The sequence below is a fragment of the Abramis brama genome, assembly GCF_963993115.1.
Source record: "Abramis brama genome assembly, chromosome: 8".
Taxonomy (NCBI): domain Eukaryota; kingdom Metazoa; phylum Chordata; class Actinopteri; order Cypriniformes; family Leuciscidae; genus Abramis; species Abramis brama.
Window position 1 is genome coordinate 21,286,235 of NC_139970.1, and position 17,572 is coordinate 21,303,806.

The 17,572-nt window shown below is 37.5% G+C and overlaps 1 protein-coding gene across 2 annotated transcripts in view; it reads left to right on the forward strand.

Moving 5' to 3' along the window:
- Positions 1-17,572, forward strand: part of abcb6b (ATP binding cassette subfamily B member 6 (LAN blood group) b) — a 39,319-nt gene that overhangs the window by 12,694 nt on the left and 9,053 nt on the right. For both annotated transcript variants that reach the window (XM_084121467.1, XM_084121466.1), the window contains exons 11-16: positions 412-497; positions 605-662; positions 769-873; positions 13,074-13,248; positions 13,784-13,896; positions 13,977-14,071. In XM_084121467.1, coding sequence (XP_083977593.1) covers positions 412-497; positions 605-662; positions 769-873; positions 13,074-13,248; positions 13,784-13,896; positions 13,977-14,071 — 632 coding nt within the window. The remainder of the gene's footprint in view (positions 1-411; positions 498-604; positions 663-768; positions 874-13,073; positions 13,249-13,783; positions 13,897-13,976; positions 14,072-17,572) is intronic.

Below are 17,572 nucleotides of genomic sequence, written 5' to 3' on the forward strand. Positions count from 1 at the left end.
GCCAGTGTTGGTCTTGTGGGCCAGTGAGTGTTGATATATTGTCATGACCTCCTGCACTGACTCAAGTTACCCCCGTCCTTTGGGAACCCTCTCCCCAAAGTCACGCAACCAACAGCCAGCCGTTCCTCGACACTCCCAGTGTCTTTAGATTCCATTCATATGCAAATAATCTGACTAAAACCCTTATTTGATCTTCTCGTTTCTTTTTATTTATTCCCAAAAGCTGTCGCAGCGAATATGCAAACTGATTCTTGAACTTGACTAGAAAGAGGCCTCAACGTTTTGCCAATAAATCAGTTTTAATGGATTCTTCAGGTTTGCTTAATTCACTGCCAGCCCAGTGCTCTCCTTGTCTCCTGTGATACATGCCCAGATTGCTTTTTCTAACTTCCAGATTCCTCTCTGCTGTAGGTAAAGGATGATGTGAATGCTGGAGACCTGTCGTTCACAGAAGGAAGGGTTGATTTCCAGAACGTGTGTTTTAGTTACACTGCTGGGTGAGTCATGCTAATATCAATAAAGGCAGATGTTTTGGTAGAGCTTTTTTTTTTTTTCTTGTAGTATCCACATGTTTTTACATCTGAATTGTTTTATTTCCTGACAGAAAAGAGATTCTCAGTGAAGTCTCGTTCACAGTGATGCCTGGTCAGACAGTTGCACTGGTAAAATGTTATCAGAATTCTACATTTGTGAATATAGTGCACTAAAACTTTCACAGAATAAGTAAGTGTGTAAAGGTGCAAGATCTTCTAATATCTTATTTAACAGGTTGGTCCATCCGGATCAGGAAAAAGCACCATCATCCGCCTGCTTTTCCGTTTTTATGACGTGCAAGGAGGCTGCATCCTCATCGATGGTCAGGACATCTCAAAGGTCAGGAAACAGGACAACAGACATTTTTATGGTCAGGTGAAAAAGCTTCTATCCACCTTATTTTTCACATAATAGCGGGTGCGGCCATTTGTAAATTTAATGTGTCTGGCTTCCGGTATCATCCACTTCCTGTAAAATGTGCTTGATATCGCAAACTGGTATTTCTTACCGTATTATTTTAATGTATAGTTGTAATTATAAACACTGCTTTGTAGCACAAATAGTTTTACAGTTTACGGCATTATTCTTCTAGTTATTTACTTATAGCGGCTAATGAATTGGAAGTCTCGCACATTCACATAAAATAGCTTACTTCTGCATTGCAAAATAAGGTGGATAGAACGATTTGTACAATTACCATAACAGGATCTGTAAGGTTTTAGAGAATGGTTAGATTTAAGGTTAAAGGGTTACTTCATCCAAAAATAAAAATTGTCAACATTTACATTTAACTCATGTCATTCCAATCCAATAAGACTCGAAGCACAAATGAAGAAATTATTAATATTCTCATCATTTTTGTTCATCCATTGATTGAAAGTCTATGTAATCAACATTTTCAAGCTTTAAAAGTATAATAAAAACATCATAAAAGTAATCAGTATGAATCTACCCTTCTGCGTATTCATTAATCTTTCTAGCAAACCAGACTGGTGTAAATTTAAGTTCACCTGTGCGTCCAGCTCACATGGTCGCCTACATTTCTCTTCATATTTCATGCACAAAAGAAGCCGCATGTCTAAACTGTAGCTATAAAAAAACCGTTTTAAAATTACACCAGAAATCTTCCTCGACCCCGCCTGCATCTCTGCTGACCTCTAATGTAAGGTTTGAATAGTGACAGGGCTGGTGTTAGAAGAGAAGAGTGTCTTACTGACTGAAGAGGACAAAGAACTTGCATTAAAATGTGAAAAATTAATTTCCTACCAAGCTTGCTTCAGACTGTCTGCTTGAGAAGAGATTGTTCCTTAGTTATTCTAGTCACAATTCAATGTCAAAGTGTTCTTCGTAGTGCAGTGCTAGCATTGATAATGTTGTTACTAGTGTCTCACACATAAACTGTGAAGTCTTTTCAAGCACAGAGTGAGACTTCTATCTTTTATATCTATATCTGTGAGACTTTTGGTGCTCTACTCTCAAACATTTCCATTGCTTACACATACCTGACTGTTCAGTTTACCCTAACTGAATAGCCCTGGGAATACAAATTCTTAGTGTTTGTACAACGCAGAACTGTGTGTAACAGGAGCCTGATTGAGGTGATGTTATACCAGACCGTACAAGCTGTCTCACTGTTAACTACAATGCAGTGACACCAGTGATGTAAGATGCGACCATAGATCATATAACCTCCACTACACATGACAATGTTCTGGGGATATGATTTACGGTTCCCTCTTATTTCCAAGTAAACCTGCCCCCTGTGAATTAATCATAGTGAGAGAGACGTAAATAATGAATATGGAGCTGTAAGCTGCTTTTACTCCAGTGTCCTGAGGGAGACGGTGGCCTCTTGCACAGAGCTGGTCTCTGCTCACAACTGCTACATTCACTTCTGGACTGCTGGTCTGATCCAGGACAGAAGGTTGTGTTACCTTTACTCATGCAGCATGACATGATATACCAAATATTTATAATATAGAAGGGAGGGTGAGAGGGAACGAGTAGTTGTTTATAATGAGATGCATTCATTATAAACTGTTTACATGCAACCTGGTAAACCAATCTGATCATCCAAAATTAGAGTGTTCTTTTAATTTATATTTAGGTTATCTGTGTTATCATTCACCTAACACTCACATATAATCAGTCTTTACTGGTCGTTTAATAACACTGTTAAATGTAATCTTTAGCAAATCTGAAAATTAATGTCAAAAATTCAGTTTTAGCATTTAAAAAAGTTGATTTTGGCCCTTTATTTTGAATTTATAGAAATGTTTTAGTAACTGGCCATTACATGACAATAATTTTCGGTAACAATCTATTTATTTAATGTACTTGCATGAACACTACCATTCAAAAGTTTGGGATTGATTTTTTAAAAATGTTTTTGAATGTAATTTTAAATGTAATTTATTCCTGTAATGGCAAAGCTGAATTTTCAGCAGCGATTACTCCAGTCTTCAGAAATTATTTGGAGATGGAAGCTGTGGTTTGGCATTTACATGGAGGAAGTACCGCCGACAAGTAAATCTCTCTCGTCCTCTCCTACACACGCATTCACAGCCTCTCCAGTATCATGTCAAATCCATGAACCACAACCCAGCATTCAAACAACCGCCTTCACACTTGCGCACGATGGCCAAACATTCCTGCTGCGTTAATGTGTTTGGAGCGCAGCAGGAAGCATGAGGTAGATCAGCGTGCCAGTACTCTCATAGGGAGTGAGCGCTTTCTCACAGTACAGGCATGAGGGGAGATTTACTTTTATAGAGCAGCTGTCATCAGTTCAGCATCTCATCCCTCTCACTACTGGCCAGATCCAACTCATTAAACTCACTGGAACATTAGCATTTGGACTCCTAAAGCATGAGCTGGCAAATGAATAATCTTTCGCCAAGTACTATATGAAGTATGTTGCGTGAAACTAACTATTAGATATGTTTTTTTGACTGAGATGCACTTTGGCTCTTGGGACTTGCTCAGACAGGCATCAAAAATCGATGTTGTTTTTTTAGGTGCTTTGAAAATGTTCTTAATTCGTCTCAGTCTGAACGATTATATCATATTTGATGTGCGTTTTTTTGCCCGTTGGGTTGTTAGGTCAGGTGTCGAAACAAGAAGATCTAATACATGAAGAGTGGGAAAAACATTTATTGATGAAGTCTCACGCATAGTGAACCTACATAAGTTTGCATTGTTACTAAAGCCAAAGTTTGATGAAAATGCCTAAAAATGGCTTTTAACAGGGTTGTGGACATCAGCGAAGACAATGCTAAATCAAAATAAAATGTCACTAACTAAAGGTTAAATGAATCAGACAGTTCTTTGGGAGAAAGAAATGACTTGTGGGACAAAATAAATCTAAAAATGTAAGAAAGGTTACAAACATTTTTAAGGTAAAGAATGTTATTCGTCCATTGTGCGACAAAGAACAAATAATTTACAGGCACAGAGTTGGATGTTCTCAATATTTTGAGAACATCCAAATGTTTTTGCTGTTTGCACCATGACTAAAAAAGCATTCCTTGAGCCTTCTGTGACCAATGCAACAAGGCACTAACACACAAAATCTGAAGCATTGCTTGTGTGGGAATTGAATAAAACAGCCTATGAACGAGACAAATCTAACAGGACTTGGCTCGTGATATCCACGTAGACTACAGGCTTTTGTGGACAGGGACAAAAAGTTATATATTGAATAAAATATAACAATTAATTTAGACTTGTCCTCTTTAAAATGCAGGAGAAACTCTTAAAGTGATGTGTTTTATATCAGGTAGTATTTCATAGATTCCCTGTAACTTTAGAAGTAGTTGTCATCATGACCAAGCAGTTGTGCAACAAATCTTGTTATATTCTACAAATCAGTCACAGGATACAGACACGCACACTCTGCAAGAAACATCTGTTGGTCATTCTTCATGCACATTTTCTCAGGTGAGCACTTTGATGGAAATAATAGATCAACATTTGAATCCCAAGGCCTTTGATGGAGTGGATTCCTCAAGGCTGTTTTCATCTGGTGCTTGTACCTTCTCTGTGCAGCATCGACTCCCTCGTGTCTGTGAAAGCTGCATGTGAGACGTGAATTCATCTTGTCAGATGACGAGGGGAAAATATGACTCCGAAATATCAGAGCTATTCCTCATCGACTTCACAGCTGAATGAGTGTTGCTTTATGAATGTTGTCATTGAAATAAATGCACAAGTGCATTCCTTCTCTCTGAGTTTCCTGACTCGTAAAACAAATAAACGGCTCAAACGCAAGCAAGATTGAGAGAACAAATGACGTGGTCGGGCGTAAGGCAGGGGGAACGGAAAAGATTGTAGTGCGCTAATAACGACTAACACGAAAGCTTTGTTAAAATGCGGAACTTTTCCGAATAAGAAACTTTGAGGATCGTGACTGTTTCTTTTCAAAGGAATTAGAAGTGGCTTTTGATGGTAGGAAATGTAAGTTGTTTGCCAGCGTGTTTTAGGGAGGGTGGAGCGGGGGGCGCCCGCTGGGGCTCATTGATCTTGTAAGCGATGGGAGCAGAGAAACACAGACACCACACTGACAGCTGACAGGCCACATGTTCTGTTGGGCTCGCACACACACACACACACACACACACACACGTCATGCACCTGACAGACAGCACTGCTCGTGATTAACCTGTTTCTGTCATGCCAACAGTGTGCTTGAAGAAGAAGGTTAATTGCCATAGGTTACGTTCTAGCACTTTATAAGAACACCTTGTGAGAAGACATCCTTTAGTTCTTTTGATATTAATCCATTAGGTGTTTTGCATAGGTTATTAGAGTTAGACTACCATTCAAAAGCCCAGTAAGATTTTTTTTAAAAAGAAATTACTACTTTTATTCAGCAAGGATGCATTCAATTTATCAAAGCTAATAGTAAAGATATTTATGTTAAACATATTTCTATTTTAAATGAGTGCTGTTCTTTTGAACCTTTTTATCAAAAAATCTTGACAAAAATCAGTTTCCTGTTTTCAGTATCGATAATATTAAGAAATGTTTCTTGAGCAGCAAATCAGCATATTTGATTGATTTTCTGAAGGATCTTGTGACACTGAAGACTGGAGTAATTATGCTGAAAATTCAGCTTTGCCATCACAAGAATAAATTACATTTTAAAATATATTCAAATAGAAATCAGTTATATTAAATTGTAATATTATTTCACAATATTACAGCTTTTACTGTGTTTTTGAGCAAATAAATAATCCCTTGTTGAGCATAAGAGACTTCTTTCAAAAACATTTTTAAAAAAAATCTTACCAACCCAACCTTTTAGAAGTTTGTTTGTATTTTTTTTTATAAATAATTTTTTTTTAAAGTGTTGTAAGAGAATTTGGTAATATGTATTCTTGGTTGTTTGACGAGCTCATGGTGCTCAAATGGATGATATGGGTTTGAGTTCAGCCTGCAACATGTCCTGATACCATTCTTTTTCTGCATCACCAATAATTTCCTGTTCACTTTCCAGTGCACTCATTAAATTTGAATTTTATTTTGGTTTTCACTGACACTTGTTCCTCTCAGACACTTCTGGCCTATATACATGAAGTGTGTTTTCTAACGGCTGTCTATCTTTTTTTGTCATTTCATTTGTTCTTTCCATCGCATACAATATACATTCATATTATGGATGTTTTTGGGTTCAATTGAAATGTATTGTTTTGCTTTTTTGGTCATGCTGGTTTGTGTCTGGCTGCTTTTCTCGATCTGAGGCACAGGAGCTACGAGTCGTTGTGGTTAGCAAAACATGCAAACCTAGTGAAGCGATAATGCAAAGCTGTACTTTTATGTATATGGTTTGTGCTTAATTAAGTGAATATATTCTTATTATTATTGTTATTAGTAGTAGTAGTAACTGTCAATTGAATAACACGACTGGTCAAGTGATTTCAACATGGCGTCTCCCATGTGGGAGCATCCCGCTCTGTTTAGAATAAAACTACTTTTCTTCATCTCATGTTGAGTGTACATCATTGTAAACATATATTCAACATATATATAGAAGTACTATTTATACCTTTAAAGTGTAAAAGTTTAATTAGCAAATACAATTTTAAAATCACCAAGCTGCTTGTTTTAGAGTACTAGAATCCAGCCTTATTGACTGAAACCATTCATCGATTTTTACAGCTGGAGCAGTAAAATTTTGATGACCCTTCATGCTGGGATCCAGCTGTCCTGTCATACTTCACTATATGGAACACTTCATAAAAGTAGGTTATTGATTCTGTTGCAGTTGATAACTGAAGGCAAGAGGTCGCCAGAGACATTTCCAGTTTCAGTAGTCTGTCTTTTGATAAATGTTTCTGTCTGTGGCATTGTCTTCTTTGCACGTAACATTATAACATTTAACTGTAGTAAGAAACAGAAGACTTAAAGGCTGAAAAGGAGACTGAAAGAGAACGACCCCTTGCCCCCGCTGAACCTCTGTATTTCTGAGGCACTGTGCTTCATTGATGTTGCGTCTGACTTAGTGAATCGCAGAGGAGAAGAGACTGGAGTCTATAACAATCCTGTGAAGTGTTAAACAGAGCAGTATGTGGAGGTTCGTGTAAACAAGATGTTTTGCGTACATTTGGTCCAGGTTAGGAGCACATGGGTAGTTCCCTCCCAGCCTTTTTTTTTGTGCCTTTCAAGTAAACGGTTGCAGCCCTGATTTGTGCGCACATCTGGTCGGATATGCAGAACAATACTTGTGTCTGCTTCTCGGCAAGTGGATTCAATTGTAGCATGTTTTATGTTTTGCATATCACAGTTTTGCTTGGGTTTCTCTTATATTTGAGCGTCTGATATGGCCTGTTTTCCCCGTCTGAGGATCTAGACATGCCATGTGAAACACATAAGCAGTTTACTTAGTGTCACAAATAAACTAGAAAATGATGTTTCTAGCTACACTGAGAGGTCATTAAGTAGTTGAACTATTATATAAACGACAAATTCATGGAATAAGAAATGGTGCACTGTAACTGCTTTTGACATGCACAGTAGTCATATGAAATTCAGAGGTTAACAGTAATATGTGCCTTATTTTTCTTATTTTGCACAACTCTAATAAAAGGCAACATCTAAACAATGTGCAGTTTAAGAATTAGTACCATTTAGTGACTTGAAATGCAGGTCCTGGAGTATTAGGGCCTGCATGAATACTCATTTTTACTAGTCGACAAATAAAAATATTATTTATCTTATATAAATGATACACTGTGCAGCTTTAGCATGGTGGGTAACTATAGGAGAGTGTGTGCTGTGTAATGGAAACTTGCGTATTGCCATTGATGCTTGCTTTGTCATAAATGGTACAAAACAAATGTCTTACTCGCTTTTATTTTCTATCAGCCTCTGGGCGGCGTTTTAAAAGTCCACTTAAGTGTAGTTTGCTTACATGCTATATTGGGAGCGCAAAGCACTCTTATTTTCACTTCTTGTAATTCCAAATATATTGGACCTTTACACTCAGAACACACAAATATACCAGCACACCTTATCTCCTGTCAACATATAGAACAAGTGCAACTGAATATACAGTATGTGATCTGTGACTAGTTGACTCAGGCTAGTGGTAGAATCACTTGACTAGTCACTCACTACTGTTGTATATTACAGTATATGAGTCTGTCTGAAGAGAGAGTATAATGTTCCTCCCTGATAGCAACCTGATTTTAACCTGAATCAGTTTCAAAAATGGCGTTTATGACCGCAAGAAGGAAAAGATACTCAAAGACAGTCAATTTCTAAATGACAATGAAAATAAATGTCTTAATCATGCGTGACAGGATGAACTTTCACTAAAAGTGCAGTATTTCCAAAATACTGTAATGTGCCAATCTTGTCTAATATGTTTCTTCTTCTTAGACTTTTTATTTTCTTTTAACTTCAATGGCATAAACGTGCTGACTACTTTCACTTTTTTTTTATTCTTTTTTCTCAAAATGATTGAGAATACTGTTGCAAATAGGACCGGAAACCAGAGCGAAAGTGCCGTCTCTTAGGATAAAAGTTGTATTGTGAGGGGACAGATGCTACTCTCCCATAAAGATCTGGGAAACAATTTGTGTTTCACATGGCTGCAGTAAGCCCTCTCTCACCCGGCCCAGTCTGATGTTAATTAGTTCATAAATTAAGGACATTGACTTTTTTTAAGAGCCAAATGAATGGGAAGAAGGAATGGAAAGATGGCGAATTAAGCGCACTAAAAAACAGGCGAAAAATAAACAAAAGAAAAAACAAAAAAGCAAACTTCAAAGGGAGATCTAATTCGTCAGGCGTTTGAAGTGAAAACACTGAGGCTGGTTCCACTCGCCACATGGATTAATGGTCGACTGAACAGCCAGAGCACCACACGCTCTGCTCTCTCTCTCTCTTTCTCTCTCTCTCTCTCTCGCTCTGTTATTATCAGCGCTTTGAGACGGGAGGCTTTTCTTTAATGTGATCTAAGAATAATTTTGTGTTTCCCCTGTTGTGGGTAAGATTACGGTCAGTTTTTCTTACAGCAGTTAGTTCGATTCTGTTTGTATATTTATTGAGGTTTTTTGGGTCAGTTTTTCTGAGCCGAGTTCAAAAGAAAAAAAACTTTTCTCTAAGCTGCACAGACTAAATCTGAAGCTGAAGTGTGTAATTTTAAAATGTTAAATTATTTTCCTATCCCAGCTTAATATGCATACACAAATATAGACTATAAAAAAGCCATTCAAAGGCTGATTTATGCACATTGGGTCTTACAAAAATTGGCTTAGTTTAGGGTGAACTACAGCAGACACTAGTGTAAGAGTTGGGTTGGGTGGTCTTTTTTCAGACTTATTTGCTTGTTGTCTGAACTCTCCCTCCTCCACTTGTATGCATTCACATTGTTATGGTATTATGGTGAATCAAAGTACATTTGCTAAATGATTTAATAATCATCTGAAACATCTTTGATTCATTGGTGTGTGTGCACCTAAGTTCAGACAACAGCTTTAGTTAATTGCAGTATAACAGCCAAGGCTCTTGTGGGACATTAGGACACAGAGAACATATTAGATGTTATCACAAGTTCATAACTGTCAAGCTGAGACAATCATTGGTTTGGTGATACTTGTGCTATGACCTCATTGCCACAAGATCTAATCTGTATGGATAATCTCCCTTAATTGAATATTGATTTGTAGAGACTTTATGTCTGTACATTTCTGTTTATTCTTCAGATAAGATGCCTTGACATTCCCTCTAATAGTTATGGCTTCAAAGCCCAATTTTCTTGCTTTTGCATTTTAATATTTTTGGAGTTAAATTCTCAGACACCCCAACGATTTGGCACCAACATCCTCATCCTGGATGACTATTTTGATCACTCCGGATTTTTCTTTTTCAAAGTACTGCTGCTGTCCACATGGAATTTTATAGCTAACTGTTGCAAAAAACTTATTGTCCGGACCTCCGCTGGGATAGAAAATACAGAGACTAGACCTTTGGAAACTTATATTGAACACCCCTGATTTAATATATAACCAGTAGGGGTGGAAAAAAAAATCGATTCTTAGATGAATCGCGATTCGGGACGTGGACGATTCTGAATCGATTCACAAATGTCAAAAATCGATTTTCTAAAAAAAAAAAAAAAAAAAAAAAAATCTAATAACGTAACATTGAAGGAACGCAAAAGGCGGAACTCTGAAGCGGACGTGCAGTGCGCGGACAGTCTGGGACGCGCACATAACAGACACGCATGATGGCTGAGCGCCAAATTCGAACGGCACCAGAGAATGTCTTCGTTAAAAGCTAACGAATGGAACATTGGCAATTTCATTGTGATCTATTTAGTATTTTTTTGTATGAGAGCTAATTTCTGTATTGTTTAGTTTTCACATCAATATGCTGTGTAAACCGATCTGATCTGTATGCAATATGTGCAATGCCAGTCACAAAAAGTTACATTTTGACTGTAAGTTACTCTCTGCAGAATGTTCATTCACTTTCTTTGCTATTTTTGATTGTGGTATACAGCAAACATTTCAAGTCATAACTCTTTATTATTTAGTTGTGTATAAGTCAAGAGCGACTTTGTATGTTACTAATTATTCAGAATATGCATAAGTCCACAAGCATTATACGTTATGATAGCTTCTGGTACATAATTCTATATTTTTGAACGAAAACTGTTTGTGATTTTGCTACAGCAAAATGTTTTTTTTTTTGTCTGAAGGATTATATTGCTCATTGGAAATAACAAGAGGATGTTGGTTAGAAGTCTATTATTAAATGCTAGAGATTCAGAATATGCTGAAGTTTGTATTAATTTACTACAAGTATGCTGCTAGTACAGGCACACATTTATTTTCCTGTTGGTTCTCAGCAATGTTGGGACATATGCTGGCAAATGTAACCTTACAGTTGACTTGCCAAATCACTTCCATTTGTTTTATTAATACAATTAATATAGGAAGTATTGGAAGTAAGTTCGTTATGGGTCATCATAAATACTTTGCTTTAAAAGTACCAAGTAAAAATATTTTTTCAATGTTTTTGATAAAAGGCACTTCCCTGAGAATTGAACTTAAAGACACTTTAATGTCTCCGTTTGTCATTCTGTATTGCAAAGCAGATGAGAGTAGATCATGATCAGAAACCTGATTAGAAATCATTATGAATAAAATCGAATTGTTTTGAATCGAAAATCTTTTTGAATCGAAAATCGATTTTGAATCGAATCGTGGCCTCAAGAATCGGAATCGAATCGAATCGTGAGATGGTAAAAGATTCCCACCCCTAATAACCAGCATTCGTTCTTCTGCAATGCAAAATGTGGATAGGTATGATGAGACCAGTCACAATATAGTTGTGTATTTGCCCTCGACACAAGCTTTAAAAGTGGCCTGCTTTTGACTGAAAACGCTAGATTTAGCAAAGTGTATCGATAATGATTTCTGACCGAGATTTAAGAGTTAAAGGATTTAATATATATTGGTATTAATCAAAATATGACACATTATTTGGATGATCTGATTTAGTGTGTTTTCACTCTTGGCATGTTTGATTCGATTAAAACGAACCCTGGTGCGATTGTTATGTTAGTGCGGTTCATTTGAATTAGTGTGAACGCTGCCATCTGAACCCTGGTGCGCACCAACCAAGCGGACTGATATCGCTGAAAAGATGGGTCTCGGTTTACTTCCAAACGAACTCTGGTGCGGTTCGAATGATAAATGAACGCAACACGGACCAGAGACATATAAATGAACCGAAAACAGGACATGATGTCACAAGATGCAAACCCTAAAAATGACAGAATGCTCATGCATACCTGTTTTTTCTCATCATATCTGCAGTGTTGCCCATCACAGTTCGGTACAGGCATCCAAACCGCTTCTCCTCACAGCAGATCTTCATTTGTGTGTGTGACGGAGGGATTCCTGCTGCTGTTTTGACTCCTTCACACATTTTATAAGCTCTTCACGAGTTTTCAGCTGGCCAAAACACCATTATATGTACATACAACGGGCACATTTAGCCCGGTACACAACATTGTTTTGGATGTTCGGTAAGTTCCGTCGCGAAATATACTTAATAACATGCGACCAATCAGGTTGTGAACATATCGTTATGCCTTGAGGTTCGGAATTAAAAATTCCAATGTGAACGCTAAGCGGACCAGGACTAACCAGGGCTTTTTTTTGGTCCGAACCGAACTACAAGTGTGAACACACCCTTAATGAAGTGGTGAAAAGTTTGAGAACCATACAAGAGAAAGATAATTTCTAATCTGGCTTTGTGTTGCTTCTTTCTTTTAAATCAATTTTGCCATTTATTGTTGTAAATTTGTTAGGATATAAAATGTCAACATTCTGTCAAACAGTGGCTTGTTTTTGTGCCGCTGCCAAGACGTATTTTACTTACTCTAAAGCAGAAACATATCAAAATGTTATTCAGATGGAAACGACGTAGACAGTCTCCGCAGCGGGACTCTTGATATATTGCTGAAAGGGGGTCAGCTTAGCGCTTCCTTAAAATTTGTGCCCATTCCAGACCTACTTTGTCTTGTCTCTGCTCCTCTTTATTCTGTTCAAAAACCCTTGATGTCAGCTGGCACTGCCTCACAGAGTTTGCCAGGCTTTGGATCTCGGCAGGGGTCTATCGCCGCACCCCTCCCAATAACAGGCAGCATGTGAAGATTGTCACCCTGCTTTATAATTGGGGTTTCAGATCTTCAGAGCTTGGGACCCCTTCATAGCCCATCAGCACCTGGCTCCTTAACTTTCAAAGGCAGTGGAGACCTCCAAACCCTCAGGTGGTGAAATACTTTAAAGTTCGAGCCCCACCTATCCACGATTCACCTGTTGTTACAATGTAGGGCTGCGTAAAGCTAGAGATGGTCTTTGTGTGAAGATAAAAACTAGAAAACTACATGCAAATGTCTAAACAAAATGCCTCAATCATTTGCACATGCTGTACAACAACTCAGAATTTCTAGTTGATTAACAAGTACTTTATTTGAATGACTTATACCTTTCTTGGCATGTTCATCTTCATACATGCAGGTGAGACAGAACTCCCTCCGATCCTACATTGGTGTAGTTCCTCAGGACACCGTCCTTTTCAACGACAACATCCGTGAAAACATTCGCTACGGACGCATCTCTGCAAGTGACCAGGAAGTGGAAGAGGCTGCAGTGGCTGCTGATATCCACCATAAGATATTATCCCTTCCAGACGGTAGAGGACTGCTACATTTTCATAGCTAGATTTAGTCATTTATTTTGCCTGTTCACAGAATAGCAGCATTACATTGGAAATTGCTCAAGTTTTATGATGCCGCCAAAGCATAGGTACATCTGTTTGGGGTCAGTAAGACTTTTTAATGTTTTTGATGATTTGGTGCTCAAGAAACATTTCTTGTTATTATCAATGTTGAAAACCAGCTTCATATTTTTTTTGGAAACTGTGATAGATTTTTTTTTTTTTATCCAGGATTCCTAAAAGAATTTATGTTCAGTACAGCAAGAACAGAATTTATTTGAATTCTTTTATAACACTATGAATGTCTTTACTGTCACTTTTGATCTATTTTATCCATCCTTGCTGAATAAAAGTATTCAACTTTCTGACTCCAAACATTTGAACGGTAGTATACATAAATGATTGCAGTTTTGGAAGATTAAATCATATATTATTGTAATAACACAAGGGTGTGTAAATGATTACAAAATGTTAATTTTTCCCTGAACAGTCTTTTGGTTGTTATTGATAGGATATAATACTGAAGTGGGTGAAAGGGGTCTGAAGTTGAGTGGTGGAGAGAAACAGAGAGTGGCCATCGCTCGCACAATCCTGAAATCCCCTCGCATCATTTTGCTCGATGAAGTGAGTAAAGGCTCTCTTGAAGATTGACAATTTATGATGTGGGTATGTGCTCAATTCTGCTTCGCATATTTTACTTTCAGGCCACATCTGCTTTAGACAGTCAAACGGAGCGTAACATTCAGGCTTCTCTTGCTAAGGTGTGTGCCAACCACACCACTCTCGTCGTGGCACACAGGTAGGTCTAATTCTTTCTAATGCAACTCAAACTGATGGTCAGTATTGGAGAAATTACTTTAAAACTGTTGCTTCACAATCTACAAGCCTTTTATAGACTAAAGTTATTAAATTACTGTTAAAACCATTAAACTGTTTCATGGAGCTGTACATTTCTTTAATATAATATTTTTACAAATAAAGGTGTAAAATACCACAGGGGCAACTTCTAGGGACTTGTTACATTCTTCTCAACACAGTTAAGTTACTTTGTTAGTTGTGGTTGGTTAAGGCCTGTTCACACCATGGATGATAACTATAATTATAATAATAAATATATAGTTCTAAAAATCATTCTAAATATAAAAAAATAGCAGAGTCCACACCACAACTATAACGATAGCGGCACAGAAACTATATAATTGAAATCACTTTTACAATGATTTTTTTTTTCCTGCTGATAACCGATTAAAAACATTGGCAGCCAATCAGAATCCATCCTGCTTTAAGAGCTCAAGCATTTAAAGTGGCAGACGACAAAACTGCAGTGCGCGCTTCGAATAAAGAAATAATATTGTCCGCTGATGTGGATGCTAATATAGTTACTGTTATAGTTATTTTATAGGTTTATGTTTGGTTTGCTTTATAGTTATTTGTTCATCTTTACTCCCAGCACTACCGATGGAAGTCATCGGTACATCGGTAACAAGTACATCAGGATTTATGGGAAGTGTTCCCGGTTCCAGCTGGCCTATTCTATGCAGCCTAATATGGAATTATAGAAGTCTATAATGTATTCTGTGAATGCTAGGTCAAAGAGATGTGTTTTTAGTCTAGCTTTGAACTGACAGAGTGTGTCTGCTTCCCGGACAATGTTAGGAAGACTGTTCCAAAGTTTTGGTGCTAAATAGGAAAAGGATCTACCGCCAGCAGTCGATTTTGATATTCTAGGTATTATCAACTGGCCAGAATTTTGAGATTGCAATAGGCGTGAAGGACTAAAATGCGTTTAGCGCTCGCTCAAGTACCGCAGAGCTAAACCAGTTTGTGCTTTGTAAGTAATCAGCAATATTTTAAAATTTATACAATGTTTAATAGGGAGCCAATGCAGTGTTGACCGAACAGGGCTAATATGGTCATACTTCCTGGTTCTGGTAAGAACTCGAGCTGCTGCGTTTTGAACTAGCTGTAGTTTGTTTATTAAGCGTGCAGGGCAACCACCCATTAGAGCATTACAATAATCTAGCCTTGAGGTCATGAACGCATGAACTAATTGTTCCGCATTTGTCAATGAGAGCAAATTACGTAATTTAGATATATTTTTAAGATATATTGCGGTTTTACAGATACTAGACACGTGACTTTCAAATGAAAGATTGGTATCAAAGAGCTCATCCAGGTTCCTAACCAACGACGAAGACTTAACAGAGCAGCCATCAAGTGTTAGACAGTATTCTAGGTTATTACGTGAGGAAGTTTTTTGTCCAAAAAACTTAGAATCTTAGATTAGAATCTCTGTTTTTTTTTTTTAATTAAGTAGTAGGAAATTACTAGTCATCCAATTTTTTATATCAGCTATGCATTCCGTTAATTTTGTGAATTGGTAAGTTTTGTCTGGGCGTGAAGAAATATAGAGCTGAGTATCGTCGGCATAACAGTGAAAACTAATGCCATGCTTCCTAATGATATCTCCTAATGGTAGCATGTACAGAGTGAACAGCAACAGTCCTAGTACTGAGCCTTGTGGTACGCCATACTGAACTTGTGTTCGATAAGACTCTTCATTTACTGCTACAAACTGATAACGGTCAGATAAGTTTGATTTAAACCATGCTAATGCAATTCCACTAATGCCGACATAATTTTCGAGTACATTTAAAAGAATGTTGTGGTCGATAGTGTCAAATGCAGCACTAAGATCGAGTAACACTAACAGCGAGATACAACCACAATCGGATGATAGGAGCAAATCATTTGTGACTCTGAGAGCTGTCGCGGTACTATGGTCTAAATCTAGACTGGAAATCCTCACAGATATCATTTCTTTCTAAAAAGGAACATAGTTGTGAGGATACTGCCTTTTCTAGTATCTTTGACAGAAAAGGTAGATTCGAGATCGGCCTGTAATTGACTAATTCTGTAGGATCAAGTTGTGTTTTTTTAACAAGCGGTTTAATCATAGCCAGCTTAAAAGTTTTGGTACGTATCCTAGAGACAAAGATGAATTATTGATATTAAGAAGAGGATCTATGACCTCTGGAAGCATCTCTTTCAGTAGCTTAGTCGGTATATGGTCTAACATACGTTGTCGATTTAGATGATTTAACGAGTTTAGTAAATTCTTCCTCTTCTATAGCAATGAATGAATCAAATTTTTCTTCAAGGAGACTACAATGCACTGCCTGATGCGATACTGTAGTAGACGGTTGCATAGTTATAATTTTCTCCCTGATATTATCAATCTTGTTAGTAAAGAAGTTCATAAAGTCATTACTGCTGTGCTGCTTGGAAACGTCTGGGGTTGAAGATTTATTTTTCGTTAGTTTAGCCACTATTTCAAATAAATACCTGGGGTTTTGTTTATTTTCTTCTAATAGGTTTGAAAAATAAGCAGATCTAGCATCTTTTAAAGCCTCTCTGTATGCAATCGAGCTCTCTTTCCATGAAATGCGAAATACCTCTAGTTTTGTTTTCTTCCAGTTGCGCTCCATTTTTCTGGCTGCTCTCTTAAGGGCCTGAGTGTGCTCGTTGTACCACGGCGTTGGACTATTTTCTTTAATCTTCTTTAAGCGCAAAGGAGCAACTGTGTCTAAAGTGCTGGAAAAGAGAGAGTTAAAAGTTTCTGTCGCAATATCTAGTTCTTCTAAGCTATCCGGGATGCTGAGATGATGAAACTGATTAGGAAGATTATTAATCAAGCAATCTTTAGTGGCAGAAGTGATAGGTCTAACATATTTGTAACACAGAGTCGACTTTGCAGCCTTGGCTAAATTAAGTTTACACGAGACTAAATAATGATCTGAGAGATCATTATGAGAGAGAGAGAGAGAACATTTTTCACCGATGTCTAGGGGCTGTTTACACCAGGCCACTTCATGCGTTTTCTTAGATCGGATTGCAATCTGATTTATCAAAACGATTCCATTTACACCTGGTTACATAGGCTAAATGTGTGTGTTTTTTGCGGATATAAATCCGATCTTCAATTCCCGCTATATGCAGATTTAGGAGTGCACGTCACCGAAAGCAACAGTTATGAGACGCATTATTTTATTGATCATCAGCTAAAATTTCTGAATCAAAGCCCGCAATAAGAGAAAGCGGAAACAGCCCTGGTAAGATCATTTTGTTTCTTTACATTTAATGAAGATGATTGTGTGTTAAGCGTCTGCGACTTACTTTCACTTTGATTTGCGATAGCACGTTGATGCTCAGCTTCTCATCTGCGGCGATGCGTGTTGCAGTAGCGTCGTCATATCTGACAATAACATGACATATAGCCTATAACATGATCTCACATGTT